Source organism: Numenius arquata, chromosome 13 (assembly GCF_964106895.1).
Source record: "Numenius arquata chromosome 13, bNumArq3.hap1.1, whole genome shotgun sequence".
Classification (NCBI taxonomy): domain Eukaryota; kingdom Metazoa; phylum Chordata; class Aves; order Charadriiformes; family Scolopacidae; genus Numenius; species Numenius arquata.
The window spans coordinates 4002829-4022063 of NC_133588.1; the positions used below are offsets into that span (position 1 = coordinate 4002829).

Sequence of the window (19235 nt, forward strand, 5' to 3'; positions counted from 1 at the left end):
CTCCCAAGTCACAGGCAATGAGACAAGAGGAAATGGCCTCAAGTTGTGCCAGGGGAGGTTCAGATTGGATATTAGGAAAAATTTTGACACGGAAAGGGTTCTTAAGCCTTGGAATGGGCTGCCCAGGGCAGTGGTTGAGGCACCATCCCTGGAGGTGTTCAAAAGACGGGTTGACATAGTGCTTAGAGACATGGTTTGGTGATGGTTTCTTATCAGAGTTAGGTTGATGGTTGGACTAGATGGTCTTAAAGGTCCCTTCCAACCTAGACAAGTCTATGATTCTATGCTGTGGTGTGGTACGGGCTCTGCACACACATGTTCCTCTTGCTGGCCCAGCCCCAGTGCCTCCTGTGCAAGAGACTGACTTCACAGTACCTCTCCGTGACTGTTTTGCCTGCCTTCCCTCCCCTGCCCCACGGCCTCGGTGGCCCTCGGTGTCACAGGGGACGTGCTCTCCACCCTGCGTGCGCCGCAGGTAGAGCTGCCCCCACCGTCCCCTGGGTCCCATCAATTCACTCTGTGCCCAAGAGAAACTCACGGGAGTGAAGGGCCTTGCAGTTACCTCAGCAGCGGGACTGATGCCATTGACAGGGAGAGAAGAGAAGTTAAAAAAAAAACACCACAAATCCGAGTAAAGTTTCAGAGAAATCCTTATCGAGCAATACCTGTTGTAGGAGCTGCTTTCAGCGAGACACGAAGGCGTTCTCCTTTCATTTCTGCAACGGTTCTGAGCTGCTTCATCAACAACAGACTTGTTTTGGAGAGGGACAAGGTGGGAACGGGCGCTGTAATTACGCACCGCTCTTTTTGCGAGATCTGCTGTAAAAACAACTGTGTGTTCTCATTACCCCCACAGACAAGCAGCGAAACAAATTTCTAACGCCTTGTCCTCCGTTACAGCTGGACACTGCTCCAGAATGACGTGAATCATTCAAAAGTGGAAATGTAACCCATAGAAACGTTATTCAGTAGACTTCATACAAAAGAAGGCATTTCCGCTTGCCTAATTAAAGGATAATGAAAAAAAAAGAAGTATATTTTTGGCAGTAGTTTTGGAAGTTCGTTGCCTTTTTTTTTTTTTTTCTCAAAAGTCAGATCATCATAGCACAAACAATTTACAAAAGAAAAATGTTTCCTTTTCCTGGAGGTGGGTAATTAAAAACTTTCTCCCTCATCAATTCACCAAACACCGAAGGAGACATTCCGTGGCTTTTTAGTACCTGGAATTCCATATTATTATTTTTTTCAACTTACAGTGAACTAACACACACAGGGCTTACCTGTGCTCTTTCGATAAAGCAATGATAATCTTTATCATTGCTCTCTTGACTTTGTCTCAACGTGCTTTTTAATGCAAATTTCCTAATCTAACTTGTAAAACATTTAATATTTAGAATATACTCCTTTAAGATCCATCAAAAGAGGCAGAGCTGCATAACAATGCCTGGTGCTGGAGCATTGTGAGCCCGCTACAAAGGAATGAGGTGATTCTTTCTTTCAGGTCAGAAGGTCAGGCTTCACTGCATTAATTTTGCTGAGTCTCTTTGTTATTTATAACAAACAAGGTCATTTATTTTCATTTCCTTGTTTCTAATTGCATGCATCTCCTTTGGAGTATGAACTCAGTAAACAGGTGGCTGAAATGCTGGGGAAAATGCTTGAAGCTGTTCCAGAAAAAGGGCATGTCCCACCCTGGTAAAGCAATTTGATGAGTTAGAGATTTACTCATAGCAGGATGTGCACCTGCTTGAAAGCAAACACGCTTCTCTTTGGCACACACAGATACATGCAAATTAAAAGAGGTTATTTCACTCTGAATGGTGGGTTGATATTTGATCAAATTTAACATTGTATATTTTAAATAAAGCCTTGGTGTATATTAGAGAAATACAATCTCTTTTCAGTTGCTTTTGATTTTTTTTTTTTTTTCCCCACTTCTCTGATGAGTATTACAAATGAATGGTATTTCTTCACTAGCTGAGCCTACAAAAAGAGTGTACCTCTGGAGGAGAACTTTATCAGAGAATCTTTATGATGAGAACTACCTCCATGCACTGAAAAAATGGCATAATGAAAAACTAGGATGTTTGACTGACAAGGAATAAACCAGATCTTAAATTTTTAATTCTAAAACGAATTCCCACAAATTAAAGGGCATTCATTGGAGTGATTGTAATATGTCTTTTTAATCCGGTAAGACCCACGTTTCCAGGCAGCCCAAACGGAACTCCTAAATATATTCACGGGCAGCTTTTGCATAGGTAGTTATTGAATTTGCATTTGAAAATACAGGCACTGTATGGCTAAATCTGTGGCTGCTTTGTTCTGAGAGATGAGATACGTTATGGACTACCTTGATTTTCGGGGCAGTTCAGAATATAGCAGGGAGCAGCCCTTGTCTGGCGTGACTGAGTTTTTGTTGTTAGTTGGGAACGGGTCTGGGACTGAATCCATAAGGGGAAAGAGAGGGAGGTTTTTTAGCAAGATCCTCTATTCCCCAAAGAATGGGAGGCGCCATCCCCTATGTCCACAGGCTCCTTGGAGAGCTCGGGGGCTTAAGAAACTGTCTCTGAGCAAGGGGAAAATGTGGGAGGAAAGCTGGAGAGATGGACGTGCCATTCCAAGGGACAATTGTTTTGTCCATTTTCTAAGATTGGGCATATGGGGGGTGTTTGGAGGAGGCTCTGCAAGGTCACGAATCCCCCTGCTCCCCCGTCATTTGTCTGCAGATTATTTCCTAAGAGTGGGGCAGGGAAGGCAATTTGGTTGTAAGGATTATGCTACAGCTTTCATTGTTTAGGATGCATACTGTAGCCTTTCTATGAGAAGATTACTGTCCTGGGCTTCTCTTTCCATGCATACGAAAATACACTTTGTAATTTCAGGGAGAAAATAACTTTAAACGGTATGTTGGAGGAAAGAAAATATTTTGTATCTCTAAAAAAAGATAAAAATCCAAAACCTTTCTGTAGGAAAATATTTGTTTCTTGAATGTAATTATAAATGTCATTGTACATTCTTCCTGACTTCAATGCTTATCTTGAAGAGTTCAGTGAAAATAAATTGTTTTCATGAAAGCAGAGAAGCCATTTGATAAACACACTGTCTCAGAAAATTGTTCCTGAAGCAGAGGTCGTTCTCTCACTTTAAAAGAAAGAGAATATGTTTTAGAAAACAAGCCAGGCAGCAGAAATAAGCATTTTTTGTTTCAGTCAATTCATTTTAAAAAGCAATGTGTAAATCACATGGAAAATTCTGCATTGATTATTTTGACTGCTGTAGAACCCCAGAATAAATGGAGTTGAAATGGACTTATATCAAAGAACATTGCATTTAGTAGCAAGTCGGAGTGTTATTTTAGTACTGATTTTTCAGATTTGCTTTTGTGATCAGATGTTTTATTAAATATTAGCCATTCATGGAAATGAGGGCTGATTCTTTAAGAACAGCTTGGCACATACTGTTTATGAGCTTGGGGAAATAGTCTCGAGAACTGGATGAAATCTGTCTTCAGCTTTTCAGTGTTGAAAACCTGGCCCATTGAAAAAAAAGAGAGCTCAACTCTATAAACCGAACGTAAGTCTCCTGAATGAAAGTATAGCAGCTCGTTTTGGAGATGTTACTGCAGTCCCTAGATCACGCTTCTAGAAATCTGTTTGTTAATTTTTAATCTGATGAATTTATGTATGTGTCTGTTACTAAATCCTGAACTCTATTGTACAAGTAGTTATAAGAAAGTGTTTTATTTTTTTAATTCTCAGCTAGAATTATGCTGCTATTAATACCGGAGTTATTAATATTCTCTCAGAAGACTACATCATTAATTAGGAGACCTAAAGGAAAACTAATGAGTCCTTTGGAAGACTACTTCCAGTTACTGTATGGACCTGTTGTATCCAAATAAAGATGTATGGCTACAGTTATATCAAATGGGGATAATTTTTTTATATCTTCGCATATTCTCTAGCATTGGTCACTAATTATTTTATTTTATAACCTGTGCTGGTAAGAAGGCGATGTTGATATCATAATAAGGCTCTGTGCCATTTAAAAGGGACATGAGAAAAGCCATTATTCTTACATAATTATTTTTATTTTTAAGGCATGACTGTAAAAACATACATGGCTTTTTACCTTAAATCTTGGCAGTGTCTCATCAAACGCTTCAGTGGCTTCCAAGTGATGACATAAAGCCCATCTCTTCCATATCCACCAACAAAAGATGTGCACTGTGGTTATGAAGAGTATCTGTGACCACTTCCATGGCTTCCGGGGACAGCCAGGGCACTGCTGCTCCCATCTCCCCAGGGTTCCACGCAGGCTCTCAAGGGTAAGTGTGCCCTCTCTTTGGGGGAAATACAGTATTATTCCATTAAACCCACAAAATCACAGAAAGGTATTTTCTTGATCACTCCAGGAACACTGCCACATTTAGATACTTTATAATGTGTGCACCTGAAATACATCAGAGGTCGTATGGCTATGTGCTGTATATTTCAAATAATTACCTTAGAGAACATTGGGTGAAATTAGAACTGAAAAACATGTATGAGTGAATCTGGTGCAGATAAAAGGATTAAATGTAACCTTTCTCACCTGGAAATACTCTTCACCATATCTCACTAAGACTTTTCAGATACGTTTCATTAAAATAATTCTTTCAGTAATTAGATTTGATTCTACTGTAAAATGGAAGTTTCTGCCTGACATTCCTCTAGACTAATACAGAAATTTGAAGAATTTGGATTGCTCACAGTGGGCATGTTTTTCTTCTGTAGACATTGGCCTTGTAAATTCCCTTTAAAAAGCAGATGCCAGCAGCTTTCCCCTCCCCTCTTTTAATAACTCTTTTAGTTTAAATTCAAAAAATGTATGAATGTGGAAAGAGCCAGAGGGGAAAAACAAACAAACAAACAGAAACGTACCACACAACTTCCACGGATTTAAATCAATTTATACATATAAATGCTATATATATATATGTCTATCTACATTTTTATATATAAACAAAGATCCATTTCTAACCAAGTTTTCTTGTCTTGCTTTAAAATGGCATCCGTGGAAGAAAGGAATAGATTGCAATAGTTTCTTAGTTTCAGTTAAAGCTTTTAATTCTTTAATGCTAATCTAGAAACGATACTGTTCCAGTCATTGTTCTCTTAAAGAAGTTAATTTTTATGTTACTGGACAGTTCCTTTTCTGTTTTCAGTACCGCAATCAGTTTGTTTTTCAACGTGGTCTTTATCTCACAATAACTGTATACTAGTATGTCAGGATACTGTAACACCGCAGTCAATAGCAACAGGATACGCACTCTGCCAAAAAGTAATCCTATATTGTCCATTACACACAGGTTATTTTGGAGGGTTGTGGAATGCTTTCTTTAAAGCAGCAGAAACCTTTTTGCTATAACATAGTTCAACAGTATTAGCGGTTGTCTCTGCTCTGTAGACAACCCAAATATTTGTTTTTCTGCTAGAATGTGGTTAAAATTGTCGTTATGTGAGTTGAGGTGGTAAAATACTTCAGGTAAGAAAAGAGACTTCAGCAATCCACAGAAACATCAAAGAAGGCACATGTAAGTGTTTGAAAAGTTTAATAATTTTCTTTTTCCCAGTTTCAAAAAGTAATGCATTTCCTGCGTTGGGTCTGAAAGTAGTAGAATTTTCACAAACCAACAACTCTCAGTTGTGGGGTTTTTTTTCCTGCAACACTCCATACTTGTATTTGGAAATAATGAGCTGTATTTTTAAGGAATGACTATTAAAGATACTTTTAAAAAAAATATATATCCTTTGATCTATGCTTTTCTAGATGCAGCAACTGAGACAAAGAGAAGGTAAATGATCATCTGGCAGACAAGCACTAGACTCCAGCTCCCCCGATTATTTGGCTGCTCCCATCTGCTGGCTGACATTCCCTCCGTTACTGCAGGAAACATGGTCAGTGACTAATAAGTGTTTATTGATCTCTGCTTGAGACACTTGCTGAGAAATGTAGATATCAATGAATATTTGATCTGAATTAATGCTACGAACAAAAGTTTTTTCTTTAGTGCCTCATTTATATAGGATATTCATGCCTGCATCATCACTTACAAATGCCAGCTTGATGAGAAGGGGACTTCAGTGAGATAAACTCTAATGAATTAATATGCTGTTAATTGTACTTTTTCTTAGTCCAAAGTTACCAGTGTAGTTGTTGCTTTGAGAGGTAAGTCAAAATATTATCGATTCTCAGCAGCTGTACTTGATAAGTAGAATACAGGTCTAATTCAAAGCCCATTGCAATCAATTAAAGGGACTTCCTATTGATTCTAGGAGGCTTTAGATTATTTTCTAAACCAGACCTGGTTGGTGCTCTGTCTTCCTTTTCTCCTTCTGTATCCCATCCTTTTTGTTTTGTGCCCTTTTATCTTCCACACGTGCTCTGGGGGGAAGGGGCTAAGACACTGTTCCTTATCAGGTGACATCGGGGATGCTGCGCTCTCCCATCCCCTCTTGATCCTCCCAGGAGCCGATAGACATGGACCTTGCACCGGGAAAATGATTGTGTCAGGTCTTTTTTAATATTGACTCTGCACTGTGAAACTGGAGCGAAGAGTCTCGGTCCAGCCTTGGTTCATTCCACCCCTTCTTTCCTTATTCCTCATTTTCCTGCCCCCTCTTGTGTTTGCTTTTTTCCCCCAGCGAGGGGCGGGGGGACTGTGGTGCCAGAGGCAGGGGAGGGTTGAGTTGCGGTACTTGTGGAAGGCTTGGCTGTGCGGGGTGGAAGGTTTCTGGGCAGCAGTGAGGATCTGTGCACGTACACTTTCAAGCTCGCGTACGACTGATTCACTCCAATGCAATTTCTGCTCTTGCCTCAGAAAAGCAGTCTGAGTGTTCCTAATGGCTTTTAAAATTGAATTGTGATGATGAGTCAGAAGAAAGTATAGCTGAAGATGGAACAAAGTCACAGTTTGTGTGTTACTGCCTGAATCGTAATTGTTGGCATCAGAAGGCACACATTCAGATCTTTATGGAACAGTGCTTTTCAAAAAGTTTCTTCGAAATCAAGTCTACCCAGGCCCAGGGAAGGTACCGGAGTACTCCACTTACTGTAGGTAGATGCTTACTTTATTAAACCAGCAAAAGAGAAGGGAATACTTACTCAAAATTGCAAATACCTCATACTTCCAACTGCTCTGAAAGAAAAAGAAATAATTATTCCAAAGCCATAGTTTTACGGAAGGACCTTAAAGAGAATAGCTTTAGAGAAGAATTTGTTGGATTCCTTTCAAGGGATAAGTACAGAAAGATATAAATACTTTGGCTCATATTCCATCTTTAATGTACTCCTGAAATAAGTACATTGTTACTAACAAACAGATTTGACGTCATGTGTATGGATTTAAAGTGCAGCAGAGATTACTCAGGTTTACTTATTTAATAAACTACATTGCAGAGGCATTGAGAAAGGAAAACACACACTTGCCTAGTGTTTCAGTTTGTAAAATTCTCTCTGGCACAGTATCACATAAAACCTAATATTTTGTTTAAAAAGAAAAAGAAATTAGCATATATGTCCCACTTTCTCTTCTGTTTTTCTTTAAATGACTCACTAATTTTACTGCAGTCCTACTAGTTCTGCAAAAGACTTAATTTGGGCACTCGGCAGAGGTGCCAAAGCTAGATTATAGTCAGGAACTGGAATTTTTTTGGTTGGAAATATCACCAAATTTCTATATTCTAATGTCATAATTGTATAAATAGACAGTACTTCAAAACTTTTAACTAAATAATATTTTTGGGAAAAGCGTTTTGCCTAGCTGGAAATATATATATATTATATTATATATATTTTTTTTTTTATATATATATTTTTTTTTTTTTTTAATTCTTACTTATTCTGTTTAACCCAGAGGTGGTAGTTGCCTGCACACCACAGCACCTCGTGTTCTTCCTGCCTGCCACCTCTTGCTCCACAGCGTCGTGTTCCTGGCTGGAGCAGAGCCTGTTCCCAAGGCGGTGGGACAGGAGAGGAGAGAGGAGGTGGGCTGGCCAGCCTGGGGTGTGCGCCCTCTCGGGGAGCCCCTCGCCAGCCAAGGCAGGAGCCGTGCAGCAGGCAAAGCCCTTCATAGGCCACGTACTGCCCAGAGGCCACATCCCACAAAGGTCTGCGGCCTTTCAGAGGCTCCTTTCAACATGACAATGGGACCAAATCCTCCACTTGGAATCATTTGCCTTTTCCCTCTGAATTCAATGGGAACGTGCTTCCAGATTTCATTAAAAGTGCACAGAACCAGAGCAAGGCAGTCTGGAAATACCCGTATTTCCATGACCTGGGAGTCCTGGTGGACAGCAGGTTGCCCGTGAGCCAGCAATGTGCCCTTGTGGCCAAGAAGGCCAATGGCGTCTTGGGGTGCATCAGGAAGAGTGTGGCCAGCAGGTGGAGGGAGGTCATCCTCCCCCTCTGCTCTGCCCTGGGGAGGCCCCAGCTGGAGCACTGGGTCCAGTTCTGGGCTCCCCAGTCCAAGAGGGACAGGGAACTGCTGGAGAAGGGACAGCAGAGGGCTACAAAGATGATGAGGGGCCTAGAACATCTCTCTTATGAGGAAAGTCTGAGGGACTTGGGTCTTTTTAGTCTAGAGAAGGCTGAGGGGGGATCTGATCAACACCTATAAATACTTAAAAGGTGGGTGTCAAGAGGATGGGGGCAGTCTTTTTTCAGTGGTGCCCAGTGACAGGACAAGAGGAAATGGGCACAAACTTGAACATAAGAAGTTCCATCTAAACACGAGGAGGAATTTCTTCCCTTTGAGGGTGGCAGAGCCTGGAAGAGGCTGCCCAGAGAGGTGGTGGAGTCTCCTTCTCTGGAGACATTCAAAACCCGCCTGGACACGTTCCTGTGCAACCTGCTCTGGGTGGACCTGCTCTGGCAGGAGGGTTGGACTAGATGATCTCCAGAGGTCCCTTCCAACCCCATATCATTCTGTGATTCTGTATTTCTATAGCAGAGCACCTCAGAACTTGGTGCCAATGATCTGTTCCTGTACCTGACAACCTGCTCAGTCTAACTTTTACACTTGGGGTTACAGAAATGTTTGTCACCCACTGAACAAAACGATGCAGGTATTACTTTATTAACCTCAGCTGAAATGAGTTTGCTGTGACTATATGCTATCGCATTTCCATCACTGCTTTGGAGGAATGCTCTAACGCGGTGTTGCGTTCTGAGACAGATTCAACATCGTCTTATTTCCTAAGGATTTGTTTCTCTCAGGAGCATAGATAATTTTTGCCATAGGTATGGGGTGTGCTTGGGTGAACACTCTGCCCTGTACGTTCTTCGGCCATTTCCCTTCTAGCAACAGAGTAGATTTTGCAATTTTTTTCCCTTTGGTTAAAAATGGTTGACACAATGAATATGAAATGGGATTAAGTATTTGACAGAATATGCCTGTTTTCTTTTCTACCGAGGTGTTTACCAGTTCTTATACTTTTTTTTTTCTTCCTAGAAAGTTAAATTCTAAATACTCCATATAAATACCAATGTATATCTGTGCTATGTTTAATTCTGCTCTTTGTGCAAAACATCACTTTCTTTGCTTCAAGCTGCGATGCTTCAGGATCAGTACCCTGAATATGGGTGATCCGGTGTCTCTGCGCCAGCGGGAGCTGCTTGTTCCACCATAAATATTGAAAATAAGGTTTCTAGGAATGGAGTTGGGAAGATGTTCCCTTCCTACACGTTGTAGCTGTTGACTGGTTTACGCTTTGCTCCCGGTCCAAGCAGTGCAAAGCCATGCCTGGACGTGAAGCGTGAGGCAATAAAGCCCCCCGAGGTGCAGGCTTTGGTCAGAACTGGCACCACGGGACAGGCCCAGGATGCCTCTCCTCGGCAGCCATAAACCTTTAGAGGAGGTCTTGGTGGTGGCGTGCAGCTAAACCTCGTCTACTTGCGTTTTGTCACTGCTATTTTACAACCAGATGGAGTAAACTTAACGCGGTCTGGGGTGTATTTCCAGTTAGTGTTGGAACGGCACAGGACTCGGCCCTGCGCCTGGAGGGCGATTCTCCCTGTCGAGGATCAACCACCTTCTTCCTCCCACCTTGGCTGCAGGGCACAAGTCATGAGGTTAAATGGCCTTTGTCCTGCCTTAGCTTTTCTTCCAAAAGTTCTGGAGGGAGATTTTGGGGCGAGGAAAGCTGCAGGCAGGGTAGCGGGTACAGCACGTCTGACCGGCTGGACAAATCCGGAGCGTTAGGGGATTGCTTCGGATGGGCAGCCAGAGACTTTGAGAGCTCAAGGAGGTTTCCTTCTGTGTTTTGAAGGTCCTGCTCTTTGACAGTACCTCAAAAACGTCTCCTTTCTCCTGCCACCAACCCGCTGTCGGTCAATGAAGCGCATGATGAAAAGAAATTAAAAAAAAAAAAAAAAAAAGAGACAGAAAACTGGTGGAAGCGGTGAAAGTTACTCACCTAGAACCTTCCCGGAGAGCGGACGGCCACCGGAGGGCCTGGCTGCTGTCCCCCCCCGGCCCCGGCCCGGTCGGGGGGCGGTGGCGAGCCGGGGGGAGGGTGGGGGGGGTGAGGGGGGGCGCGGGGAGGGGCGCGGGGCCGCTCGCTCCTCCCGGGGAGCGGTGCCAGCGCGGCGCCGGCTCTTCCCCCGCTGCTCCCCGGCCGGCGCAGCCCCTCTTGCACCAACTCCGGGGCGGCCGCCGCACCGCAGTGCCCCGCAACCTTCCCCCCTCCGACCCCCAACTCCCGACCCCCCCCCCCCCTTCCCGATCCCCCACCCCACCCACCCCCCCCCGTCTTTGTCGGCGGCACGGGCACGGCGGCGGCGGTCGGTCCGTCCGTCCGTCCGCGCCGGGCGCGTGGCTCCTTTGTGTACAGCAGCTGCTCCTGAATGCGGAGGCAAAGCCCGTGGCTTGGCACCGAGCTTTTAAAAAAACAACAGCCCTCCCTCCCTCCTTCCCTTCCCTCCCTCTCCCTCTCCCTCCCTCCCTTCTGCCCTCCCCTCCTCCCGCCGAGGCGGACGGGCACCCACCTGGGCTCCGCCGCCCACCTCTCCTCTCCTCTCCTCCTCCTCCTCCTCCTCCTCCTCCTCCTTCTCTCCTCTCCTCCTTGTTTACCTGCACTTTTCCGCCGCCCCTCTCCCTCGCTGCCCCCCGCCGCCTCCCCGGCCCTCCGTCGTCCCCGCTCCTCGGGAGGGAAGGCTCGGCGCCCCGCAGCTCCGGTCCCTCGGCGGTTTGCCCGCTCCCCAGCCCCGGGGAAGGCACCTGAAGGTGGATCTATTAAACCTCCCGGCGGTTTCTCCAAGTGCACTTCTTGGACCAAAGCACCGGCATGGATGTAAGATTTTACCCGGCGGCGGCGGGCAGCTCGCTTCCCGGAGACCCCTCCAACCTGGACTTTGCCCAGTGTTTGGGTTACTACAACTACAACAAGGTGATTATTCCCGCGTGTGTTAATTCCTCCTGCTGCTGCCGGGGCCGGTTCCCCGACAGCCGGAGTTGGGGCTCCGTCGGGGCGGGGGGGGGGATGGGGGAGGGAGAGGGATGCCCGAAAGCCCCGGGGTCCGCCCGCCGGGCTCTTGCGGGGCCGTGGGACGCCCGGCCCCGGGAAGTTGGTGGCGGCGAGTGACGGGAGAGCCGGGCCGCCTCCCTCCTCCTCCTCCTCCTCCGGCAGCGGGGCTGGCCCCGGGGACAGCCGGCCGCTCGCCAGGCCGCAGCCACCCCGGCCCTCGGGCGCTCCGGTGCCGAAGCCGGACCCGCCGGTAACTTCAGGGTGCGGGTCCCTCTCCCCGCGGCCGGGGAACAAAAGGCGGCTCTCCCGGGATTGTAGCCGCTGGGGGCTCCGGCCGGGACTTGCTGAACTTCTCCCCGGGCTGGAGCCGCCGCGGGGGTCGGGCAGAACCCCGATGGAGCCCGGGCATCCCTGGCGGGGAGAGGAAGGGAAGGGAAGGGACGCCTCCCTCCGCTCTGCTCTCTCTGGGGTGATCCCGGCTCTGGTATGGCCAGTTATAGCGAACAGGAGGATTATCTAAAAGTCCATCAGCTGGCTTGCACGGGAGGGTGACAAACGCTTTGATTTGGCGAGGATTGTCAGAGAAGTTGCGGTACCACTTCTGTCTGCCCAGCCCGACCCTGCGGCATGTGTGGTTTGTGGAGTAAACGTTAGGGTCAGGAGCAATAGTCATCTCCCGGTGGCTACCTTCATTTGCAAAAATATGTCTTAATAATGCGGGGATGATTTGTTTCACAGATTACCCAAATCTGGGAAAGGCAAAGTTAAGAATGACACTGTGAGTCATGCTATTTTGAAAAAGACTTAGCTGTTTGCACTGTGATGTGTCAATAGCACATTGAGCTATTAGCACTGGGCCCTCACACATGCACATAAAGATCCCTTTCACACTGTGTTTTTCCTGGTGCTATGTTTGTCCAACCTCTGGGGCCTTTTGTGAGGCACTGCATGAGATGCTGGGGAGAAGAAGGGTGCTGCCCAGAGTCTGAACTTGTGTTAAAACCCGTGTTTTTTTAAGAGTCCTTTCCAAAGGAGTAGATAAAGTTTGACGAATTACAAAGATAACTGAGAGGGAGAAATAACGTGGGCTCAAATAAAGATGTTCCGTAGCTGAAGAAAACTTTCTCCTGGAGAAATTGCTTCTAAATACATCTCCTGAGCGCACTTTTCTGTTGCTCTTGAGGATCGTCTCCCATCTCGGCTGCTGCGGTGTTGCAGATTGTCGGTGGTGGCTGGGTGGCTGCCTGCCTTGTGGAAGGGCAGGGATGTCTTTTGGCTGGAGATGGGGAGCAACGGGTACAGCCCCTGCCCCGCGCATGCTCCCTGCGCCCGGGCCGTTAGCATGCTGCTTTGTTAGTAGTTAATATAGGAAGACACAGGAGCATGAATTAAAGATGAAACGTCAACCTGGACTTTGAATGCTGCTAAGGACTTCAAGAGCTCTAAAACGCGTAGTGAATGTTCGCCGTTGTCTGATATGCCAACTAATTTTGGAAACTTGCAGCGCTTGCTGACAGACAGCATGCTCGCTGTAAATTTCACTTATTCAGTAACTTGATTGTGTTATGCATGCTACGCATTTTTTTCAGGCTCTGTTACAGGTTACTGTACATGCTCTTTGCAATTTTGATTTTTTTGCAAAATGTCGAATGGCTTCTGAAAACCAGTGGTTTATTGTGTCCGTTGGGTTGCTGCAAATACACGGTTATATGTAACCTTTTGACTGTATTTCCCCTCATCGTACAATGAGAACAGAGCACACATTCAGAAAAAGCCACAAGTAACTAACTTTTGACCTATTCAAAATCACATTTCAGTCGCTGTGCTCCTGAACGTAATTTTGGCAAGTGTCTTGGAGGCCGGGCTTCCAATCTGCAGCAGAAAATATTTTAATTAACGGAGCACAGCTCGGGATGCGTGTGTCTTTATAATAGATAGCTTTGTATGCAAAAGGCCTGATGCGGAGCAGGCGGGCGCGCGCGGAGCTGTGTTGCGGTGAGCTCTCCTGTGGCTCGGCTGGGGAAGCAGAACCGTGGTGGTGTACAGGTGTTTCAAGGACAGGAGAGGAATTTGTGAATGAGTTCCTAGAAAGGAGGATCTTAACTGTGTTAATCTAATCTCCTTTTTCTGCGTTGTTTATAATCTATAGCTACGGAAATCATTGTAAGCTTTTGTTGGGGTATTTTTTTTATTTTTTTTTTAATTATCCTGGAAAAAAGAGTATGTTTATTTTGAAATCTTTCCTCCCTGCCTCGCTTTCTATCTGTTCTGTCCTTTTCCCTGGGTTCCTAAGGAAAATAAATGATTATTCTGTTAGGCACCGAGATAACCAGAAGGCATAGAAAAAAAAAAGAGTTGAAATATTTACTCTGCTGAAGTAAATGGGAGAACTGTTATTGATTTCACTGGGGACAGTATTTCACCTCAAGTGTTTCTGAAACTCATTTGAGTATCCTGCCCACTCATCCGTGCCTGCTTCATTGTTAGGAGCCGAATCCATATTCTCCTTGTGACAGTGACATTGCCTGTGACAACTGCCGGGAAGCAGGAAGTGTGATGGCAAGAGTAAACACCTTGCCTGGTTGTATATGTGTGCAAAAGCAGAATTATGTATGTGAAAATATTCTCAGGGTCGTTAAGACGTAGAGTTGATGGCGCAGGGCCTACCTGTGGAAACCTGTGTCTTGTGTCACGAAGTCTGAAAACAGTGAATACAAAGCCTTTTAGCGTAAACGCATCGTACCCTGCGAGACGATGCTGTTCTCCCCACAGCGTGCTTTAAGCGGGTTCTCCTGGGACTGTACAGTTTTTTTTTGCCTTTACTGGGTGGGACACTGGCAGGCTGACCCCCCCGGCAGGGCTTGGGGTCTCCTTGCCCCTGTGACTACCAGTGGGAGGGGACCTGCAGCGCGAGTCCTGGGCTTGTAACCCTACGTGCTCGGGGGCTGTCCTGGCCCACGCCTGCAGGTACCCTTCAGTTGGTGGCCTTCTCCACATTTGTTTTTTTAGAGCAATGTCATGCTTTTGAAATCAGTTGTCAACACCGGATAAGTAGACCTAAGATAGTAAGACCTAAGGGAGAAGAGAAGGCTCCGGGGAGACCTTAAAACAGCCTTCCAGTATCTGAAGGGGGCCTGCAAGAAAGCTGGAGAGGGACTTTTTACAAGGGCATGCAGTGATAGGACAAGGGGTAATGGCTTCAAACTGGAAGAGGGGAGATTGAGATCAGATATCAGGAAGAAATTTTTTGTGATGGGGGTGGTGAAACCCCAGCCCAGGTTGCCCAGAGAAGCTGTGGATGCCCCATCCCTGGAGGGGTTCAAGGCCAGGCTGGATGGGGCTTTGAGCAACCTGGTCTGGTGGGAGGTGTCCCTGCCCAGGGCGGGGGGGTTGGAACTCAATGATCTTTAAGGTCCCTTCCAACCCAAACCATTCTATGATTCTATGATCTATGATGTCATCTTGGGGTGGTTTTTTTTTTTTGGGGTGAGCATTACTTTTGAGCATGTGACAGGTATTTGAAAAGGGACTAAAGTACATAAGCATCCCTGCCATTATGTGTAGTACAGCAGCTTCTAGAAGATTCCAGATTGGGATCATTTATGTTGAGAACGGCGTGCCACGTGGTAAATGCACCTGAAGGGCAAAAGAGGAAATAAAGACACAGAAATACGGTGATTTGTCCAAGGTTACACAGTCGGTCACTGACATAATCAGGGCCACAACCAAGGTATTCTGAGATTCAGTCCAGTGGTTTATGCTGAATCTCGTTTACTCTAATAGGATTACTTACGTGTTTAAAGTAAAGCATGTGCTTAAGTGCTTTGCTGGATCAGGGCCATATTTGATAAGTTTTCTGTGCTGGTGTGAGAGTACATAACTTGACCCTGCATGTGTCTGGCTGGTGGTGGTTTGGGACGACAGCGATGCACCTCTGCTTCGTGGAATTGCATGGGTGAAATCATGGTCTGCCTGTTTCTAGAAGAGTCCTGCTGCGATGTACTAAAAAAAAATCACCACAAAATAGCTATAAAAATTACAGAAAGTTGAAAGAGACCAGCTGTTGTAAAACATTCTGCTTCTGTTTTGAGCCCTTTTATGGTTCTGCAGATGGAAAATGATTTTGGACATTTGCTATAGTTGAGTAGTTTTTTCTAAACAAACTTTTTCTCTTATTGAAATTACATGTCTTGTACTAAAAATATTTAGGGAACTAGGAACTACTATTCATCATAGCAAATACTTTTTTCTTTTTTTTTTTTTTTTATTAAAGGAACCATAATTCTTATAATGCAGTTTGGAAAAGGGAAAAGAAAACTCCAAAACCTAAACACGTAGAGCTCAGTGCTTGAGTTATCATTATATTAAATTCCAGAATCCTTACTTCATTATTTAGCTGTCCACATTTTATAATGTTTATCTCTTCTACACAGATTGTCCTTGAAGGGTACAAATTTCAAACGTACATACCTTAATTTAGGCACTAGCGTACATATGTGAATGTCAGAGCTTGATGGTTTTGGCTGAAATATTTTGCATTTTACAAAGGAAGCTCGGGAAGGTTATCTTGTTCTTCCAGAGGTAAAGCGAAGACAGCGGTAGTTTAGTAGCGTGCTAAACTGGGGCTATAAGTCATTCCTATTAGCGCGTGTTGTTAGGAAAAAATGGATTACAGTTATGCAAACGATTGAAAATTACTCTTCTTGCAAATTTAGCGTGGCTCTATATGCATAGGTTTTTCTTTCATCTGGCAGATGGTGAGAGACAATGGGTGCGTGTGTGCTGGGGCTCTGTGCTCACTCGTCATCTGCCCTGCATATACGCTCGTTTACATCTGGGCTCTACCCTGGTGTGGATGGGGTAGCCTCTGGCAACTGGAAGCTGATGTGTGCTGTGGTCATAGCCTTACCTACAGCCTGACCATGGCAGAGGTGGCCCCAGGTGGTGGGAGAGGGCCAGAAAGCACCAAGGAGCTCCCACAAAGTAGAGAGTAGAGGTGCATGAGCAGGGACACAAATATGGGTCTTGCTGGAGACGGTTTCAGCAAGGGATTGGGAACTTTCTGTTGCAGTATCAACTCAGCGAATGCCTTTTTATCTTCGGTATTTCCCACTGACCTTCTGGCACGTGTGGTAAGTGGGCTGAACTGCTTCTTTCCCAGAACAGCCCACCCCTGCCTCTGGTATCTCAAAACCTCAGAACTATGCAGGCAGCTACTGCCGGGGAGCAAAAAAGTTCCCAAAACATTTGGCTGTCCAATCTCGCGCTAAAAATGGTGCACTAAAAATGGATTCCCAGTGCTTGCAAGAGGAAGTGCAACGATCAGATGAGTATGTCCGCAGGGATACAAATTCCGATTTATATCATCGCCACAGCTCGTGTGATGCTGTTTTTCAGGAGCAATCTTCCTGCAGGTTTCACAATGCACTTGAGGAGCTGGCTGTGACGGGAAACCCCTGTACGCCAAAGGCAGGAGCCCTGCAGGACCCGTGTTGCTCAGAGTGAGCACGTATAACGTTGATACTAATTGGATTGTGCCGTGTAGAATTTTCCTGTTGCTCAAATAATGCCGCTCCTGTACTGAACGTGCCATTTGAGTTGGTTGTATGCAAAGTATACTTAGTAGAAGTTGATTTTTAAAAGTATTTTTAGATGTTTTCGTTACAATGGGTTGCAACTGTGTTAGTAAGACACTCGAAATAACGTACAGTAATGTATGAAGAGTTTGAGTTTAACGCTTAGAGGTAATCTGGAGTACGTATGGGGTGTGTGGAAACGGCTAGCGGGTGTGTTTTAAAATAGTGGTAATTTGTAGCCATGACAACTCTGATGTGTGCATGCCATGGACATGGACCCCCTCTTGCTGGTCGGGTTCTAGACTGAGGAAATACTGACTAAATCCACTGGGATGGCAAGAACCCCGTTCCCGTAGCATCGCCCGCATCACAGGTTGTGCTGCACTCGGGGGTGCCGCGTCCAGCCGAACCCCGTAGTGAGTTATTATGAATTTCTAATAAAACCTAAAATAGAAACACAGGAAACAACAGTTTACATTCTTTGGCAGATACTTGAGATGAGGATAGCTTGGGTCGACTGTAAGCTGTGTGACTCATTTGTGGCAGTTTTGTGCAGTGTTTGGCAAAGCGAGGCCATTCAAACTGTGACCTTCGGGTTCTGCTGCGGGCTTTTATTAAATTTCCAGTTAATACATGCCTATGTATTTGTTGAATTCTGACACTCCCTAAAAACCTAACTAATGCTATTGAACGATGATAATTAATTTAAGAGGAGAAGAATTTGTACAGCACTAATCCTACCTTTTTATCTGTAATCACATTTCTACTGCTGTAAAATTGAGTACTGTTACACAGCCCTAATAGCAGGGTTGAATTTTCAAATGCTTCAAACCCGTACCTGATAGCCGTCTCCTATACCGTTGCCTGTCTGTGTGATGTATTTATAGAGTGCCAGTCACCATAGTATCTTTGCGATGATTGCTACCAAAATTGAGAACTCTGAGGTGAAAATCTAATCAGGACTTTAGATAACAATGTCACACAAGAGCCTTCTGGTCTTTGCCACCGTGCTCCCTTCAGATGAAGACTTTGATGAGATCACGCTTGCTGCCGCCTTATTCATTATTTATTTTTGTAACGAGATTTCTATTTCGTATCTTTTCCACCGCATGTTAGCACCTGTCAAAGCAATCCAAAAATTCTGTTTTGAATGTATTCTCTCTGTTTGTACCTGAAACCATATATTGAAAACTACAGGCGTTACAGGGCTGCTGAACTAGCGAAAACCAAAGGGGAGACTGTCATTATACAACCGCTCCTGCCACAGGTACCTCGCATAGCTGAACAGATGTTCTAATGAACTTTTTCAGACACTTCATGGTAACGGGCAGACAGGCTGAAAATACTATATTCATCCCATTAAAAAGAACTGAGTTTTATGAGCAGAGTGCTGGAGATATGATCGAGCAGTGCTGCAGACACAATTCTGTTGGAAAAGGTGTGCTACTAAAATTAGACAGTATTAGTTTATTACCAAAAATGAAAAATGTTTTAAACAAGCAGCTCATCTAGTTTTCAGTTTGTTTGTATAGTCCATGTGCCAGCTATTGGCATCAGTGCTCTCTGTTTACTCCTACATGGCCAGTTTGCCCAGCAGCCCACATTTTGTTGAAAAGCCCTGTATAACTATCAAGAGGGAAAAGAAAAGCAGTCCGTTCCCTAAAACTGCCAGTTGAAAGAACCCCTTAATATCCCTTTAACCTTGATTAAAAAAAATAAAATCATGGATAGAAATCTCCTTTTTTTTTTTTTTCTTCCCACTGGCACTTGCATCTCAGCTTTGTTTATGCTCATTGGAGACTGATTCTACGTGGACATCTTTCACTTACTTATATGGGCATTAGATCAGGCCTGCCCTTGGCATTTCATGGGAGAAATTGTTATCAATTCCATGTTTTATTTTTGCTGTTATAAAGTTATAGCCCTTCTTACTGTCTGGGTCACTACGACCATATATTATCATTCCTGGCCAAAGACTTGTGAGAGCTAAGGCTAAATCTTATGGAAAAGAGTGGGTTGTGACATAGTGAAGTTAAAAATGAAGGGTGCGCTGGGATGAAATGCCAGGATTTGGACTGGCAACCTCTGAAGTAAGGGATCTGTTTGTCTTCTGGGGTTTTTTTTGGTGGTTTTTTTTTTTTTTAATTTT

The 19235-nt window shown here is 44.8% G+C and overlaps 1 protein-coding gene across 2 annotated transcripts in view; it reads left to right on the top strand.

The window, feature by feature from the left end:
• The first annotated feature begins 11330 nt into the window (after window positions 1–11330).
• TOX3 (TOX high mobility group box family member 3) overlaps window positions 11331–19235 on the top strand; it is an 82205-nt gene continuing 74300 nt past the window's right edge. For both annotated transcript variants that reach the window (XM_074158109.1, XM_074158110.1), the window contains exon 1: window positions 11331–11432. In XM_074158109.1, the coding sequence (XP_074014210.1) occupies window positions 11331–11432 (102 nt within the window). The remainder of the gene's footprint in view (window positions 11433–19235) is intronic.